Genomic DNA, 18023 nt, shown 5'->3' with positions numbered 1-18023 from the left:
TGGATAGGCAGAGATGTCCTTGACTACAGCAACCAGAAGAGGCCGTTACAGTAAGTGAACCAATGCTCCGTTCTTGGTTGCTGGGGTCAAGGACATCTCCGTGGGACATACCACAGCCTGAACGTTTCCCAGACCCAGAGTGGGGGGAAGTGCCCTTTACTCCTGGGGAAGCACCTGTTGCAGCACTATTCTTCCAAATGCTGTTTGTGCTGAAGCATAAGAGTCTATCTTATAATGTCTGGTAAATGTTGATGTGCTCCTCCATGTTGCTGCCTTACATATTTCTTGCAGGGGGCATTCATGGAGAAAGCTGCTGAGGTTGCTGCACACCTTGTTGAAAGAGCAGCAATGCGTGTAGGAGGACAGAGACGTTGTGCCTCATACACCAGCACTAAGCAGGCCCTAATCCATCCAGAAATGGTAGATGATGTCACAGCTATTCTCATGGATACAGGAAGAAAGGAAACAAAAAGATAATCTGTTCTGAAAGATGCGGATCGTTTTATGTATTTTTTTTAGGTAACGTCACACATCCAACTTGTGCCACCATTTTTCTGTTGGGTGCACTGAATGTGGGCAGAATGATGAGAGGAAAACGTCCTGTGATTGATGAAATGAAAACGCCACCTTAGTACGTACGGAGGGGTCCGGAATAAGACATGCAGACTCCTGGAAAATACAATACTATTTCTGAATTGAAAGTGCCTGTAATTCCGATACCCTTCTCACAGACGTAATGGCAATCAAGAATGCCAATTTAAATGACAAGATACGTATAGGAATGCATGTTAAGGGCTCAAAGGGTGAAAACTGTAAAGCCTTCAACACTGTATGCAAGTTCCAAGATGGGAAACGGTGAACTGTTGGTGTAGAGAAAGATGTGGCCCCTCTGAGAAACCCCTTCAGGTGAGAATGCGCGTGTAGAGACTTAGCCGAAATGCCCGATATGAGGCTCAATAAGGATGCAACTTGCCTCTTAAGAGTGTTTGGCTTCAGGCTCCACTCTAGTCCCTCTTGTAGAAACTGTAGCAGGTGCTGAATTGATGCCTCTTCCTGAGGTACAGAATGGCATGCCTCCCATCTCAAAAATGCTCTACAAGTGCATTGGTATATCTGATTTGTTGAAGATTTATGCGATGCCAGGATAGTCTCTAACACCTTATTGGAATATCCCTGCTGACTCAAGATCTGCCTCTCAGTTTCCATGCGGCAAGCCACCACCAGTCCGGATTTGAGTGTTGTACTGGACCCTGAAGGAATAAGTCCTGAGTTACCATCAGAAACCATGGTTCTGTGTTGTTACATGTAAATGTTTTGAGAACCATGCCCCCCGGACCAGAACGGAGCTACTCTTGCCTTTAGAAGACGTATTCTTTTCAACACCTTTGCCATCAGAGGCGTAGGTGGAAAAGCATAGAGGAGGCCATCCAGCCACGGAGTCAACAGCACGTCTATATCTTCTACTCCCTTGCAAGGGAATCTCGCCATGAACTTTGGTTACTGTGCATTTTGAGGCGTTGCAAACAAGTCCATAATGGGCATTCCCAATCTATGGGCTATCTGCTGAAAAATCTTTGGGTTCAGAGACGATTTGCCCAGCATCAGATTTTCCCAACTCAACCAGTTGGCTAGCTGATTTAGGTCTCCTTTGACATAGTGAGCTGTCAGGGACCCCAGGTGCAACTCCACCCAGCTGATTAACAGGACCGCTTCCTCGTGAAGGAATTTTGATCTTGTTCCCCCTTTGTCGGTTTACATGGGCTTTCGCTGCTGTGTTGTCCGTTCTCACTATGACGTGGTGCCCCTGCAGAGTCTGTTGAAAGACAGAGCTAAGCAGATGGCTTGCAGCTCTAGCCAGTTTATACTGTGATCCTTTTCTTGTGGGACCACGTACCCTGTGCTGACATCTGTTGGCAGTGCACACACCAGCCCCTGTTCCTGGTATAGACAGGTTGCTTACCTGTAACTGATGATCTGGTAGAGATCCGTCGATATCCATAAGAATGGGTTCTGCGCCTGCGCAGGATCCCTGTGGTATCCATGCCTGAGCTCCTCGAAGCGCCCAAGCCCCGCCCCCACGCTGCTGCGTGCTATATAAGGTGCGGCTGAGGCGCGTAGTCCCTCAGTTCTTGGACGACCGCCGCGGAGGACGATCATCAAAATTTTTTTTACAGGTAAGTCCATCTATGAAAAAGCGAGAATATCCGAAGAGGATAGAGGCCACACACCTGTACGCACATAGAAGCAGCACTACTGCAGAGGGGAAGGTCGGGAGGGTCTTATGGATATCGACGGATCTCTACCAGATCATCAGTTACAGGTAAGCAACCTGTCTATCTGGTTCGAGATCCGTCGATGCCCATAAGAATGGGTGTTTAGCAAGCTCCATTAGGAGGGGGGAGCAGTAGTCAAAATAACACCTGTTTTAAAACACTTCTCCCAAAGGTAGCCTCTGCTGCAGAGCGTACATCTATGGCGTAGTGCTTAACAAAGGGAGACTCTGAAGACCAAGTTGCGGCCTTACAGATATTCCTGAACGAGACCCCAGAGAGGTGTGCAGCGGAAGAAGCCTCAGCCCTGGTAGAGTGGGCCTTAATGGCTTCTGGAGGTGATTTGCCTTGTAGATGATATGTCAGGAGAATAAGTTCCACCAACCATCTGGAAATCTTTGTCTTGAAATTGGGGATCCTTTCCTTGGCCCCTTATAGGATATGAATAGGCGAGTAGAGAGTCTGAAGGGTTTTGTGCGGTCCATGTAGTACAGGAGGGCACGGCGTACATCCAGAGCATGCAACGAGCGCTCCAGAGCAGAAGTAGGGTTCCCGAAGAATGTAGGCAAGATGATATCCTGGTTCAAGTGGAAGTCAGATACAACTTTTGGTAAGAACGTAGGGTCTAAGCGCATACAGACCTTGTCTAGATGAAATAAAGTATAAGGGGAGTCCACCCTGAGAGCTGTCAGTTTGCTCACATGCCTTGCTGTTGTGACAGCAATCAGGAAGCTCGTCTTCCAAGAAAGTTGTTTAAGGGAGGACGTAGCCATGGGCTCAAAGGGAGCCTGAGTCAGTGATGACAGAACCAGCAATAAGCTCCATGGTTCTACTGGTGTCCTGATTGTAGGGTACACCCCTAACAGGCCTTTCAGGAAGGCCTTGCTTAACGGGTGCAAGAACAGTGTAGATCCATCACTACCCGGATGGTATGCGGACAACGCAGATACATGGACTCTCAAAGACACGTTAGCCAGACCTTTTGCTTTCAAAGATGTAAGGTATCGTAGAACCTCACGGACTGAAGCTCGTTTCGGGAGGAATCCCTTGGAGCGTGCATATGATCTAAAACGGTCCCATTTGTGCTTGTAGTTGCGGCGCATAGATTCCTTGCGCTGATTGAGTAGAATATGAGTCAGCAAATTATCCTCCACACAGTTAGACGGAGGGTTTGGACGTCTGGGTGCAGAATGAGACCTCCGTCTTGAGTGAGGAGATCCGGATAGTAAGGTAGGTATTCGTAGCAGTTCTTTGCCAGTCTGCGTACCTGTGGAAACCAAGGTTGCCTTGGCCACCACGGAGTCACTAGGATGCAGCTGGTCGGATTGCAGAGAAGACAGGCTACCACTCTGTGTATTAGTGGCGGGGGGGGGCATGTAAGGCGTCTCTAGGGACCAATCCAACTGAAAGGCATCTCCGAGAGAAAGAGTGTCGTGGCCCGCCCTCGAACAGAAGCGATCGCATTTCGTGTTTTCTGAGCAAGCAAAGAGGTCCACTGAAAGCCTCGTCCATCGGTCGAAGAAGGGAGTTATCACATCTGTCCGGAGTTCCCATTCGTGCTGACGGTCCTGCAAGAAGACTCTGCTCAGGTTGTCTGCTAGGGTGTTGTCCAGACCTTTGATGTGAACAGCTATGGGGTAAATGCGATGTAGAATACACCAGTGCCACATCTGAACACTGAGAGCACACATACTTCGGGAGACTGTCCCTCCCTGGCGGTTTATATATGCCTGAGCGGTTGTGTTGTCGAGGTGGATCTGAACAATTTTCCCTTGAAGGACAGGTAGGAATGACTGTAGTGCTTGAAAAACAGCCAGAAGTTCTAGGAAATTGATGTGCAATTTGGCACGTTGAGGGGACCACTTCCCTTGAATTTTGTGGTTGTCGCAATGGGCCTCCCAGCCCTGGAGCGAGGCATCCGTCGCCATCCAAACTGAAGGGGAGGGGGATTGAAAGGGTACTCCCTCGAGTAGGTTTTTTTGGTTGGTCCACCAGGAGAGCGACCGAAGTACTTCCGGGGGAAGTAGAAGGCGCTTCGATTGACTGTCTCTGATGGGATGAAATACTGAAAGAAACCAGAGTTGGAGCTTTCTCATTTTGAGTCTTGCATAATAGATCACTGTATTGCAAGCTGACATTAGACCCAACAGACGTTGAATCATACGGGCTGGTTGTAGGGGATGATCTTGAAACTTGGAGATGCGATTCAGAATGCAGTTGAATCTGTCCTCCGGGAGAAAAGCTTTTTGTTGTGTTGTGTCTAGGATTGCCCCTATGTAGGAGATTATTGGTGATGGTTCCAGATGCGATTTTTCCCAGTTTATCTGGATGCCCAAGTCGTGAAGTAGGTTCACTACATATTGGATGTGCAAAACTAACTCGTCTTTGTCCTTTGCGGTCAGGAGCCAGTCGTCCAGGTAGGGATAGACCGATGCACCCCTGGTTCTTAGATGGGCAATCACCGCTGCCATACATTTTGTAAAAACCCTCGGAGCGGTGGACAATCCGAAGGGCAATACATTGTATTGAAACGCTGTGTCGCCGACAGTGAAACATAGGTATTTGCAGTGGCCCGGATGTATATTGATATGAAAATAGGCGTCCCTGAGATCCAGCGTCGCAAGCCACTTTTCCCCCTGAAGTAGTGGGAGGATCTGTTGCAACGCCATCATACGGAACTTTTTGACGTGGATGAACCTGTTCAGGCAACGGAGGTCCATGATGGGACGGATCCCCCCATCCCTCTTGGGGATCTGAAAATAGTGTGACTAGAACCCCGTTAGCCTGTCTGCCCATGACACTGGGGCAATAGCCCCCTTCTCTAGCAGTTCCTTCACCTTCTGTAGAAGCAGCTCCAAAGAGGGAGTGCGTCTTATCCCCATGAAGCGTGGAAGAGTCCTGAATTCGATCGCGTAACCACACATTATAATCTTCAGGACCCATCGGTCCAATTTTATATTGTGCCATGTGGGGGCATGGCTTGCCAGTTTGATTATTGGCTGGGACGGAAAGATGGAGAGATCCGTCAGTGCTGGTGGAGAAGCCCCCGCAGGCAGGGAAGAGGGGATGCATGGAGACGGTAGGGAGGCAGGTGTCAATGGGCAGTCCACAGTTTCAAAGACGCTTCTGGGCCTCCTGTGGCTTCGCTCGCTGTGATTGAGGAGCCTTTTTCTTATGATAGAACGGGCGACGTTGGTAAGAAGAGTAGGGCTTCCTAAAGCCACGCCTGTCTTGTGGTCTGTAGGAAGGTCTGAATTTTCCATAGTTGTTCCTGTACGTTGATGTTGAGGAAGAGGTCGAGGGATGCGAGCTAAAAGTCTTTGCAGTGAATTTTGATTTCTTTAACTGCTCCATAGTGGAGTCAGTTGTTTCACTGAAAAGGCCGGTACCATCAAATGGCAATCCTTCTATTCTTTCTCTCATGTCCATTTGGAGTCCTGTAGACCTCAGCCAAGCATGTCTTCTCAGGGTTATTGCTGCCGTCATTGCCCGGGATTCGCTCTCAGCCAGATGTTTGGCAATGCTGAGCTGTCTGCGTGTTAGGTCCCCTGAGTTCTCTAGGACTTGGTGGAACTTAGCCTTAAAGTCTTCTAAGGATAGGCAGTCCAAATCTTTTTCTAACTGTTCCCAGAGACCATGAGTATACATTGTAGTGTAGGCTGCATAGTTCGCTACCTTAATAGAAAGGCAAGAAGTCGAATAGATCTTCCTTCCCAATAGGTCCAGTTTCCTGCCTTCCTTGTCAGGAGGGACTGTGTACCTCTTGCCAGACTTAGACGCCACAGCACAATCTATTACTAGAGAGTTAGGCGCCGGGTGCTTGAGCAGATAGTCATTGTCCTTCTCTTGAATCCTATAAAGACTTTCCAATTTTTTTGAAGTCGGGGTGGAAGTGTGGAGGACTTCCCAAGCGCATTTCGCAGCCCTTGTAATTACTGGCAAGCCATTGGAAGGGCAGCTGGGGCAGTCATTTGAGACTTCAACATAAATTTATATACTGGGTCATCAATAGTTGCCAACTGTGACTGGATATCTAGACCAAGAGCATCACCCATGGCCCGAATCTGTTTGTGGTATGCTTTCATTTCATCATTTGGTGCCACATCTGTAGGTGGTTCCACAATAGAGCTGGTGTCTTCAGGGTCGGACTCAAAGTCAGAGGAGCCGTAATGTTCCGAAGGAGAGGCAGGTTGCAGCTGAGCGTCCTCAGCACGGTGAGGATCCGTTTGCGTGGCTGAATTGTTTTGTAGTGTTAGAAGATCTGTCTGTGTAGATGTAGACGTAAGTTGGATTGATGAAGTCTGTGTGGCGCGATGGCCCCTCGTGGAGCCATACGTTTGGGTCGCAATTGTCGCAAAGGTGGAAAAGGGATGAGCAGGTGTCACTGGCCTCCAGGGCAGGTTAGCACCATCTCTGTAGGGACAAGCTGGAGAAGAGACTCCCAATGAAGGGTGTCTGTAGCCACAGGAAAGCCAAGGAGCGTGTGGCAAGTTGCTGGAGGATGGTGGAGCCGGAGGATGAGACGAGGTAGGTGTTCCTTCCTCAGCTTCAATGCCCACTGAAGGGAAGCCGGTGAATGTCGAGCGGCCGCTCGACGTCGAGTCTAGGAGAGACAGAAGAGATCGGGTTGCTGCTGGGAGAGACACTTCGGCATCGACATCCACAACCTGGAAAGTCGGTATCGGGGGTCGATATCGAGGGGTTACTTGCGTCGATGTCGACAGGACTGGAGTGTGCAAGGTGGATGGCACAAAAGCCGAGGCTTGCGGTGTCGAAGGCGAGGCTGACGAAGCCAGAGGTGTCAGAGCCGGTGAGAGAGTTCTTGCTGTCGGTACCAAAGCTCGTAGAGAGCGATGAAGGTTCGAAGCCCGCTCGTCGTCGCGCAAAACTTGTCCAGCGTCAAAGGAGGAAACAGGGTCCAATGTAGTCATTTGAGATGGTTCGGCATCAAGCATTCTCAATGTCGACATGTCGGTAACGGGAGGATGCGATGCCGGGGCATCCACGTCGATAATTATCGGTGTCGAGGAAACAGGTAGCTCCTCCAGAACCACCATCTGTACTGCGGAGTCAGTCGACGTCGATGGCTTTGATACCGAGTCCAATGATTATGCCGTAGAGGGAGATGGTGTGTGACCCCGTGGGCTCTCGCGAATCTTTCGACGTTTAGAGTCAGTCGGAGTCGAGAGGTCGCCATGTCGATGTTTCGAAGCCTTATCACGGTCTTTGGAGTGATGAGAGGGCTTCGAGGTAGAAGAGCCTGAGCTCTTTGATGGGGTCTTTTCAAGTGTCGAGCGGTTTCAAGTGTCGAGCGGTTTCAAGTGTCGAGCGGTTCTCGACATCGACAAAGTTTTGGCGGGAACTATGTCGGAGGTTTTTTCCCTGCTCGACGTTGAAGAAGGTTTTGGCGCCTTAGATGTCGACGGTCGAGGAGTGCCTGGCGTAGAAGGGCTCAAAACATCATCGTAAATCGCCGCAGGGAGGCGAAGAGCCCGATTCTTTCGAGTCTGTTTCGAGAAAGACAGACAGATTTTACAGGAGGAGACGTTATGCTCCTCACCAAGGCACAAAAGGCAGAGATCATGAAGGTCTTTGGAAGGTAACTTAGCCCTGCAGCCTTCACACCATTTAAAAGATTTTTTTCCATCAGCCATATCAAGGTCAAAGCCGTACCGCGTCCGTTTGCCAGAAGTCACCGAAGCCAGTCCAAAACAAGAGCCAGAGAATCACCGAATGCCGTTCCGTAAGTAGAGCCAGAGAAGTCACAGAAGCCAGTCCAAGTCAGATAGAGCCAGAGAAGTCCGAAATTTCCAGTCCGAGTCAAGAGGATAGATGAACAACAGAGGAACTAGTAAAGACGAAGAGGCACAGACCGCAGGTCCAGGACACAAGGCGGTCGGAAAAGAACTGAGGGACTACGCGCCTCAGCCACGCCTTATATAGCACGCAGCAGCGTGGGGGCGTGGCTTGGGCGCTTCGACGAGCTCAGGCATGGATACCGCAGGGATCCTGCGCAGGCGCAGAACCCATTCTTATGGGCATCGACGGATCTCGAACCAGATCCATGGTTATTATCAGCCAGGCCGGGGGGGGGGGGAGGGGCCCAGAAACTGTTTTCCTTGCAGTAAATTCTGTGGTAACAGGCACCATCTGAGAGACAGATGAACCTGGGGAGGCAAGTGTAGTAGTATGTGCCTCTTCTCTGCAATGGCAGACTGCTACTGTAATAGGAACCATGGCAGGGCTCTTAGATGAAATCTCACCCATGGAACAGCTTCCAGTGTTGCGACCATCAGGCCTAAAATCCTTACCAGTATGAGAAGTAACACTGAGGGGGCTGAGAGGGCTGCCTTGATCTCTGAAGTGATAATCGGGAATCAATTCTGGGGCAGAAAAAGAAGGTACTGGATCATATCCCAGGTGTTGAAGCCTGTGCAACAGGACCAGCTGACTCTCTCTTGGTTGATCAGGAGCCCATGTTCCCTTAGCGTCGAAAGAATTGTTAATAGATCTCGCTCTGCTGCCACCTTTGAAAGAGACTGGACCAAGAGGTTGTCCAGAAATGGAAATATCTGGATTTCTTGCAGATGGAGGTATGCCATGATGGGAGCCAGTATCTTTGTAAAGATCCAAGGGGCCGAAGATAGTCCGAATGGAAGGGTGGCATACTGGTAATGCCTTCCGGCATACTTGAATCTGAGCAGATGATGGCTGCCCTGATGGATGGGAACATGCAAGTAAGCTTCCTTCAGGTCTATGGATGACAGAAAATCCAGATGGTGAAGTGCTTCTGCCATCGAGTGTAGCAACTCCATCCTGAAGCATACATGCTTTACCCACTTGTTTAGATACTTCAGGTCCAGAACCGCTCTTCTTGAACTGTCCTTTTTAGGGATGTTGAATAAGATAGAATAGACGCCCCTTCCCTCCAGGCAGATTGGAACCGACTCCACCACTCCTATGTCTTCCAGGTGTTGAACTGACTTTAGGAGCTCTATGTGCTTGATAAAAGAGCGAGAGCGCAGTACTGGCAGGAATCTGTGGGAGGGAGGGGCATCCGATTCTATCTTGTATCCCCTTTGAATAATGCTTAGGACCCATCTGTCCATCATGGAGGACTCTCACATGTGGAAGTACTCCAACAGGTGGCCTCCTAGCCTGGTGGTTCCTGAGTCATTGTTGTGGCTTAGCTTGCTTGTTCTGGTTAAAAGACTGGAGTTTCCAAAACACCTGGCTGTGAAACAGTGATTCCATGAACTGTGTTGCGCTCTGAAATCTGTTCCAGCCCCTGAAGGACCGGAAGCCCCGAAAGGGCTAGAATTGCTGAAAGGGTTTCTTGAAAACCACTCTATCGGGCTTGTGAGGTGTGGATGGCATAGTCTTTCTCTTGTCTTTTGATTCAACTAATACATCCTTAAGAGCAGCATCTCCAAACAACCTAGTGGTGCCATATGGTACTGCATTCAGGTTATTCTTTGATGTGGAGTCCACTTGCCAGCTTTTTAACCACAAGTGTCTTCTACCTACTACAGACGCTGCAGATGCTCTTGCAGAAAATCTAATTGAGTCCAGTGTGGTATCCGCCACAAATGCCTGCGCTTTTTGAATCTTTACTAATTGCTGCCTCATTATTACTGGATCAGATGGCGGGTCACTAAGGAGATCATCCACCCACAAAAGGGATGCCCTGGCAACCATAGAAGCTGCAGCAGAGGACTGCATGGACAGTGGGGAATTATCGTGCACTCTCCTAAGTGCAAATTCTGCCTTTCTGTCAACATGTTCCTAGGTTTTGCCCTAGAGAAAAGCAAGTCCTCTTTAGCTGATGGTGCCTGCTCTGGTGTCACCTTTGATTGCAACCCAATTGTGGCAATTACTCTAGACATAAGATGGTTCAAGTCCTCTGAAACGAAAAGATGCTGTGAGATATTGCCAGATTCAGGATCTCCTCCCTCCCCCAACCATTAACCCTCCTCCTTGTTAGGGACAATGTCAGGTTCATGATTTTCAGCATCTGGTCTATCTGTCCCCTCCTCAGGATCAGCCTCTAAATCAAGAACTGGTGTCGCTAGAGGCATATGTTTATTAGGAACCATAGGTCTGGGGTTTTCTACATTTGGGTCCCCAGAATCTGGACTTCATAAATCAGAGGAATGCTGATCCTGATTTTTGCACTTAGAAGCCAAGGACTTTTTACATTTGTTAGAATGAGAGCCTGTAATAATGCTTCCTTTTCCTCTTTACTTTTTTGGGTGTTGGGCTAGCCGAACCAGATGAAAAGGAATCCTCAGATGTAGAGGAAACCCTTTTTCATTTCTTCTATTTTTTACTCTTTTTCTAATTTGATGAATCATGTCCACAGTATATTCCTGAACCAGGTCTGCCACTCACGGGGAACTGCTTTTGGTATGCTGGGGCTCATCAATGAAGGACTTGCTGTGGACCCACCCACACGAGAGATCTCACCAGCTTCTTGTTCTGTTGATCCCAGCTCTGGTCCTGTGCGCCCCCTGTTACCTTGACTGCTGCCGATGTCTCTCTAATGGCCCGCTTCGAAGTTTCTCCGTCTTTGGCACTCTTTTCTGCCATTTGCACTGTAATGGTGCTATTTTCAGCCACTGGTGCCATTACAGAGCTGTTTGTTGCTGCTGCGCCTATCTTTTCCCACACTCCCAAGCCCTCATCTCAGCTGAGGAAGGAGGAGGCTTTGGAAGGGGTAGCGCCACTGCCCGGTTGAGACCCGTCATGAAGATTGACGGAACTCTGGAGCCCTCCTGCCACTCCGATGTTCCGCTTCTCTCTGAGGCACGCCAGCCTCAGGCACCCGAAGGCAGCAGACTTGTGGTGGCCTTGCCGGTGTTTGGCCTGGGCAGCTTTAGAGTGGCCAGTGCCGACGCCCTTAGTAAGGGAGGAGGTGATCCGGGAGCTCTGGTCGCCCCTGGGAAGCAACCCTGTCTCTTTCCCTTATGGTCAAGAATCATCTTGTACCATAGGAACATAGGAAGCTGCAATATACTGAGTCAGACCATTGTTCCATCTAGCTCAGTATTGTCTACACCAGGCCTGCTCAACTTCGGCCTTCCTGCAGATGTTGGCCTACAACTCCCATAATCCCTGGCTATTGGCCACTGTGGTTGAGTATTATGGGAGATGTAGTCCAAAAACAGCTGGGGGGCCTAGGTTGAACAGGCCTGGTCTGCAAAGACTGGCTGCAGAATCTCTCTCAGCCCTATCTTGTAGATGCCAGAGAGGAAACGTGGAACCAAGATGCTCTTCCCAGAGCGGCTCCATCTCTTAAGCAGAATATCTTACAGTGCTCCCCTGTAGTCTCCCATTCAAATGCAACCAGGGTGGACCCTGCTTAGCCAAGGAGACAAGTCATGCTTGCTACCACAAGACCAGCTCTCCACAAGACCAGCTCACCCTACTGCACACTCCAAAGCAGGGGGGAAGAGGTAACGGGGGAAGAGAAGGAGAAGGGGGAAATAGGCTTGAAATTTTAAAGTAAAGGTTTTTTTATAGCATAAACAAGAAATAGCAGTAAAATTGAAGATCTAAGTAAGGAAGAGAGAGAGAGTAAAAATCAGTAAAGGCAGAGAAGAGAATTTTTAGGCTACCTGGAGCTATGTAGGTCAGAAAGAACTGGGGTGGGGCTATCCTCCTCAGGTTCAAGTAGGTGTGCTTTTCTATTTCACTAATTAAAACTGTCCTGCCTTGGAGTTTGTGAGTGGTATAACACCTGGAGATGTCCTTGACCCCAGCAAATGAGAAGTGCAGCATTCTTACTACAATATCTACTTTCCCAAAATTCGTTACTCTTGAAACTGTCTATGAACTGCTTTTTAAAGACCCTATGTAGACACAAAGGATTGTTGCTGGAAGAAGCCAACCATGAGAACACTTCCATATTTTCCATGTTCACTAGTTTATCTTACTGGATATATCTTTTTAGACACTGAAGGAGGTTTGAAATATAGTAAGGTAAAGTGTGCCATCAAGTCAATTTAGACCCCTAGCATCCACAGAGCACTGTGGTTTTCTTTGGTAGAATACAGGAGGTGTTTACCATTGCTTACTCCCGCACAGTCTGAGATGATGCCTTTCAGCATCTTCCTATATTGCTGCTGCCCGATATAGGTGTTTCCCAGTGGGGATTCGAACCCACAACCTTCTGCTTGTTAGTCAAGCATTTCTCCATTGCGCCATTAGGTGGCTTTGAAATATGGTTATATGATTGTATTTTCTTCTTTTCTGTAAAGCAGGAGGAGAAACAGCATACCTCAGAAGTAAAAATATTTTCCTCACAGTCAGCAGTATGATATATGTTTTTTTCAAACGAAGTTTTCAGATTCTGAAGTCTAAAAGAATATAGATCAAAACACAATTTCAGTGTTTCACTATAACACAGCGAGGGAAAACCCAAGAGATTAAGAAGAGGGGAAATTGATCTTTATAAACCAAACATTTAAAAACACTTATGAAAATAATTGTTTGGACTATATTTTGTTATTTTGTAAATGCAGACATAAGAACATAAAAGTCCTGTTGGTTCAAAAGGTCCTTGAAGACCAGGATCCTGTTTCCCAAAGTGGCGAACCAGATGTCTCCAAGAAGTCCTCAATCATGACATGAAGGCAATAGCCCCTAGCTGCTGTTACCCCCTTTACCTTGTAATCAGTGGCACACTGTCTTGGATCATGGAGGCTCCATTTAGCCATCATGGATCATCCTACTACTACTACCACCAAGAATATTTATATACCAATTTTCGGCAAAAAGTGGTATTATCATTAGCGGTCATTATTAAACCACTTTTGCAGAAACGTGTATTGGATCCCTTGGAGTTATCTAATTACAGACCTGTTTTTAACCTTCCATGGTTGGGCAAGGTGATTGAGTGGGTGGTGGCCTCTCACCTACAGACAGTTTGGGATGATGCAGATTATCTAGACCCATTTCAAACTGGCTTTCATGCGGACTATGGGGTTGAAACTGCCTTGGTCGGCCTGATGGATGATCTCCAACTGGCTATCAACAATGGGAGTGTGACTCTGCTAATCCTTTTGGATCTCTCTGTGGCTTTCAATACCATCAACCATGGTATCCTTCTGGATTTACTGAGGGATGTGGGATTGTGTGGCACTGTTTTACAGTGGTTCTGCTCCTACTTCTCTGGCAGACTCCAGATGGTGTCGCTTGGAGAGTGTTGTTCTGCAAAGCAAAAACTGAAGTGTGGAGTTCCACAAGGCTCCATACTGTCTCCAATGCTCTTTAACATCTACATGAAACTGCTGGGAGAGATCATCAGGTGGTTTGGTGCTGGATGTTATCAGTATGCTGATGACACCCAGATTTACTTCTCCATGTTGACTTCATCAGGAAATGGCATATCTTCTCTAAATGCCTGCCTGGAGGCGGTAATGGGCTGTTGGAGGGATAACAAACTGAAGTTGAATCCAAATAAGATGGAGGTACTGACTATGCGGGGTTGGGACCCAAGAGATGGTTTAGATCTGCCTGTTCTGGATGAGGTTACACTCCCCCTGGAAGATCAGGTATGTAGCTTGGGAGTGCTCCTGGACCCAAAGATCTCCCTGGTTTCTCAGGTTTAGGCGGTGGCCAGGGGCACTTTTTATCAGCTTCGGCTGATACATCAGCTACATCCATTTCTAGAGGTGAATGACCTTAAAACAGTAGTACATATGCTGGTAACCTCCAGACTTGAATACTGTAATGTGCTCTACATGGGGCTGCCTTTGTACGTAGTCTGGAAACTACAATTGTTACAGAATGCAGCAGCCAGACTAGTCTCTGGGACAACATGAAGAGACTATATAACACCGGTTTTGAAAGAACTGCACTGGCTGTCGATATGTTTCTGGGTGAAATACAAAGTGCTGGTTATTACCTATAAAGCCCTTAACGGCTTGGGTCCAGGCTATTTAAGAGAGTGCCTCCTTTGTCATGAACCATGCCACCTTTTATGATCTTCTGGAGAGGTCCGGTTACAGTTGCCACCAGCTCGTCTGGTGGCGACTTAGGACCGGGCTTTCTCTGTGGCTGCTCCAAGGCTTTGGAATATGCTCCCTGCTGAAATAATAATATCTCCCTCTCTGTTTATTTTCAGGAAGATCCTCAAGATTCTCCTGTTCTCGCAAGCTCTTAATTAGAATTAATTCTAATAATTTGTTTTATATTGTTTTATTGTGTTTTATGTATTTTAATCTGTGATTTTTAATATTAAAATGTGTACACTGCCTAGAGATGTACATATCAGGTGGTATAAAAATATGACAAATAAATAAATAATAAATAAATGTTCTCAAAGCAGTTTACATAGAACAATAAATAGTAAACAAGGTGATTCCCTGTCCCAAAAGAGATAAAAATCTAAAAAGAAGCATAAGGCAGACACCAGAATCAACCACTGGAAGGATGCTGTTCTGGGGGTAGATAGAGACAGTTGCTCTCCCTCTGCTAAATATAACAGAATCAACACTTTTAAAAGGTGCCTCTTTGCTCAGTTAACATGGCTGTTGAATTTGTCTAGTCTTCTTTTAAAGCCACTGGATAACATTCAGACTAGTGCTGCGCTGCTGCAACAGCAGTGCAATGCTAGTGCAGCTCTCAGGGACATATTTTTGGGCAGATTTAGATAGATATTTTTGGGCAGATTTAGATAGATAGATAGATAGATAAAATTTATATACCGCCCAAAACACATGTTGTGTCCGGGCGGTTTACAGTAAAACAATAGGCTTCAGAGGGAAAGAGATAATTGAAATTCACTCCTCCAACTTCCTGTGACAGCACTGAGTTAGTCTGGATGTCAGCCATTGTTTCACCCCTGCCTTAGTCTTTTTCTAAACTAAAGTGAACTATACAGCTTCTCAACTACAGTGTCTAAACCTAAACCCTGCAAACTCCTTAAACATTTCTTACACAGGGGTTTCGATTTCTTAATCATTTTGGTCGCCCTTTTTTACCACTATTTCCAGCTCAACCCCTTTTTGACATGGGGTGAACAGAACAAAATATTGATAGAAGTTTTCTTTTTCCAGGGGGTGGGGGAAGTCTTTGCAAAACATCTTTAACAATCAATACAGTCATTTCAATTTCAGTTTAAGGGAGAACTGTTCCAATAATGAGAAAGTACACAAACCTCTGTTGCTCGCTTTTGTTGTAATTGCTAAATATTTGGGAATGCTTCTTGGAAAAATTCTACAATAAAAAACAAAACAAAATCCTTATGGTCATTGTAACACAAGCTTGGATATTACAATTTCAGTATTTAAAACTGCATTATATTATTTTGCTAATTAATCATAGATTGTAGCAACTATCCACTCCAGCAAGTTAATATTGGGGATGGGGCCGTAGCTCCATCTTAGAGCATCTGTTTGCATGCTGGTGGTCCCATATGCACTCTGTAACATCTACAGGTAGGGCTGGAAGAGACTCCAAGAAGCCTTGTAGAGCTGCTGCCAGTCAGAGCTAGATACAAATACAATGACACTGAGCTAGATATGAATACAACAAATATTTTTATATCGCTTTTTAACAAAAGTTCCCAAAGTGGTTTACATTAAAATGGCTCCCTATCCCCAAAGGGCTCACAATCTAGATGGACCAATGGTTTGATTCAGTATAAGGCAGCTTCCTATTTTTTGAAAGTTACTTCACTCTACAAGTCTTGTGTTAGAGCTAATTCACATAAGCCTCTCTAATACGGCATGATAAAGCCACAACAAGCTACCATGTTTTGGTGAGGTGAATAGACTTGTGGTGGGATGTATATTAAGATTGTGGCTCACTGCATCCTGAAAATCCTCTAGAAATGAAGGATGCACTAGGTAAGCACTGGAAGTCTTTGCTGCCCAGAAATGGCTTAAAGTCATCCCATAGAAGTCCCATCACTACAGCATTGGGGCTGCCATTTAAGTTGTGAGGTAGCCCCAGCAGATCCTTAGTGTCAAGGGGAGCCTGTGAATAATGTCAGCCATCATTTTTTTACTGGCCCTACTTCTAGAGTTCCATTGCCCATTTCACAGAAATGTATCAGCTGATGCTTTTCCTGCCACTCACCCCCATGACAGGAAAAGCTTCATATGACTGCATACTGGGCAGCTATTAAGGCACAGGAGCATGACCTATGATGGTTAACCCGCCCCCCAATTATATCATGTGATGAGGGCAACAATAACCTGCATGTGTGAAGGAGCCTGCTGTTTCAAAAGGTAGTGTTGGTGACTGAAAGTGTTACTTGGTAGAGTTAATGAAGAGCATCTTGCTTTATTTCTCAGCCGTTTAAACAATTGATTTTTTCATAACTACTTTAAAATGCCCTATATTTATAATACAAAAAGAACTAAACTCAAATAGTGTCCTGTTTCCCTGAATACAAAAACATACCGAAAATTCTTTTTCCATATTTTTTAAAGCTAGTGAATCTCTTTCAAAGTTTTCAAGCTCTTTGATAATACAGGAATGAAAATGCTCCAGCTGTTGGGTCCTGTAAAATAAGCAAATAAAACCCCTCAAAGAATATAAAAAGTATATGATATATGGAAAAATCAGATTGATTTTTGAACAACTATTCTATACAAACCTGCGCTCATGTAACTCAGTATTCATTGTACTCATATGCTGATGAGCTGCTTTCAATGATTGCTTAGAAAAGCTGTCCATTTTCTTTGAACGGCTCTAGAAACATAATAGTTAAGATTATTTCCCCCTTAATTTTAGGAAGATTCCATTTGTACTGGGAGGTGAGACAACTGACCTGAAAAAAGGAAGGCTCCTGCTAATTAGGCTAGCAGTGATGGTGGTATGACGAGTTTGGATAGGAACCCTTGCTCACCTGGCAGAACTGTTCCAACGCCTATCTGACAGCCACAAGATAACACCTGTCAAGACTACTTACAGATCAGCCTTACTTCCTGCTCTGTGTAGGAGTGGCATCTTGGAGAGCAATATAACCTATGCCACTCTGCCATTCTAAAATAGTGATCAGCATTCAGTGCAGTGTAACACTAATGTTAGGGAATTACTGGGGAAGCTGTGCACATGGAAAGAAGTCCTGGTGATGTTGCATAAGAGTGCTCTTGAGCAACACCACTGCAGCTGCCTTCCACGTGCACAGCATCCTCAGCAGGCCCTTAACACTGGCGTTATACTGCACTGAATAGTGACCACTATCATCAGGTGCAATCCAAGGCAATCTCATGCATGAAACTATACGTTAACTTGTTTATTTTTAAAAATCTATATATGTCAAAAGTAAAACACCAAATACTACTAAGGCTAAAGATACATGATATTAAGCATAAATAAAAGACATACTTGTACTTTCCTGGCAAACTCCTTATGAAGCTTTTGACAAATCATCCCTACATTTGAACTGTCAGCATCCCAGCCTTCTCCATCAAAAGCAGATGCATCATTGACTGACAAAGTAGATATGCTTTCAGATACTGAAAAATTTTAAAAGATTATGTATCATGATTCAGAACGCTCGCTCACTTATTGATTGACTGTTAAATTTATATACTGCCTTTCATTAAAACAATCCCAAGGTGGTTCACACAGAAAAATTAAAACATGACTATAAAAATACACAATTAAAATATTAAGCTAAAATATGAAAACATAAATATGACTAAAAAGATATAAAATACAAGCATAAAATAACAAGATTTAATATGCTTTCTAAAAACTGTGATGGAGACCAAGGAGCAAACAGTCATCGAGAGA

General features: G+C 46.0%; 1 protein-coding gene across 5 annotated transcripts in view; it reads right to left on the bottom strand.

Moving 5' to 3' along the window:
* SYCP2 (synaptonemal complex protein 2) overlaps positions 1 to 18023 on the bottom strand; it is a 173825-nt gene that overhangs the window by 7525 nt on the left and 148277 nt on the right. For all 5 annotated transcript variants that reach the window (XM_053245388.1, XM_053245387.1, XM_053245385.1 and 2 more), the window contains 5 exons: positions 17613 to 17743; positions 16879 to 16973; positions 16683 to 16782; positions 15433 to 15491; positions 12550 to 12628 (listed from right to left, as the gene is read on the bottom strand). In XM_053245388.1, the coding sequence (XP_053101363.1) occupies positions 12550 to 12628; positions 15433 to 15491; positions 16683 to 16782; positions 16879 to 16973; positions 17613 to 17743 (464 nt within the window). The remainder of the gene's footprint in view (positions 1 to 12549; positions 12629 to 15432; positions 15492 to 16682; positions 16783 to 16878; positions 16974 to 17612; positions 17744 to 18023) is intronic.

This window comes from Hemicordylus capensis, chromosome 4 (genome assembly GCF_027244095.1).
Source record: "Hemicordylus capensis ecotype Gifberg chromosome 4, rHemCap1.1.pri, whole genome shotgun sequence".
Taxonomy (NCBI): Eukaryota; Metazoa; Chordata; class Lepidosauria; order Squamata; family Cordylidae; genus Hemicordylus; species Hemicordylus capensis.
Note: the sequence above shows the minus strand (reverse complement) of the source record. Positions and strands in the feature narration are given on the sequence as shown.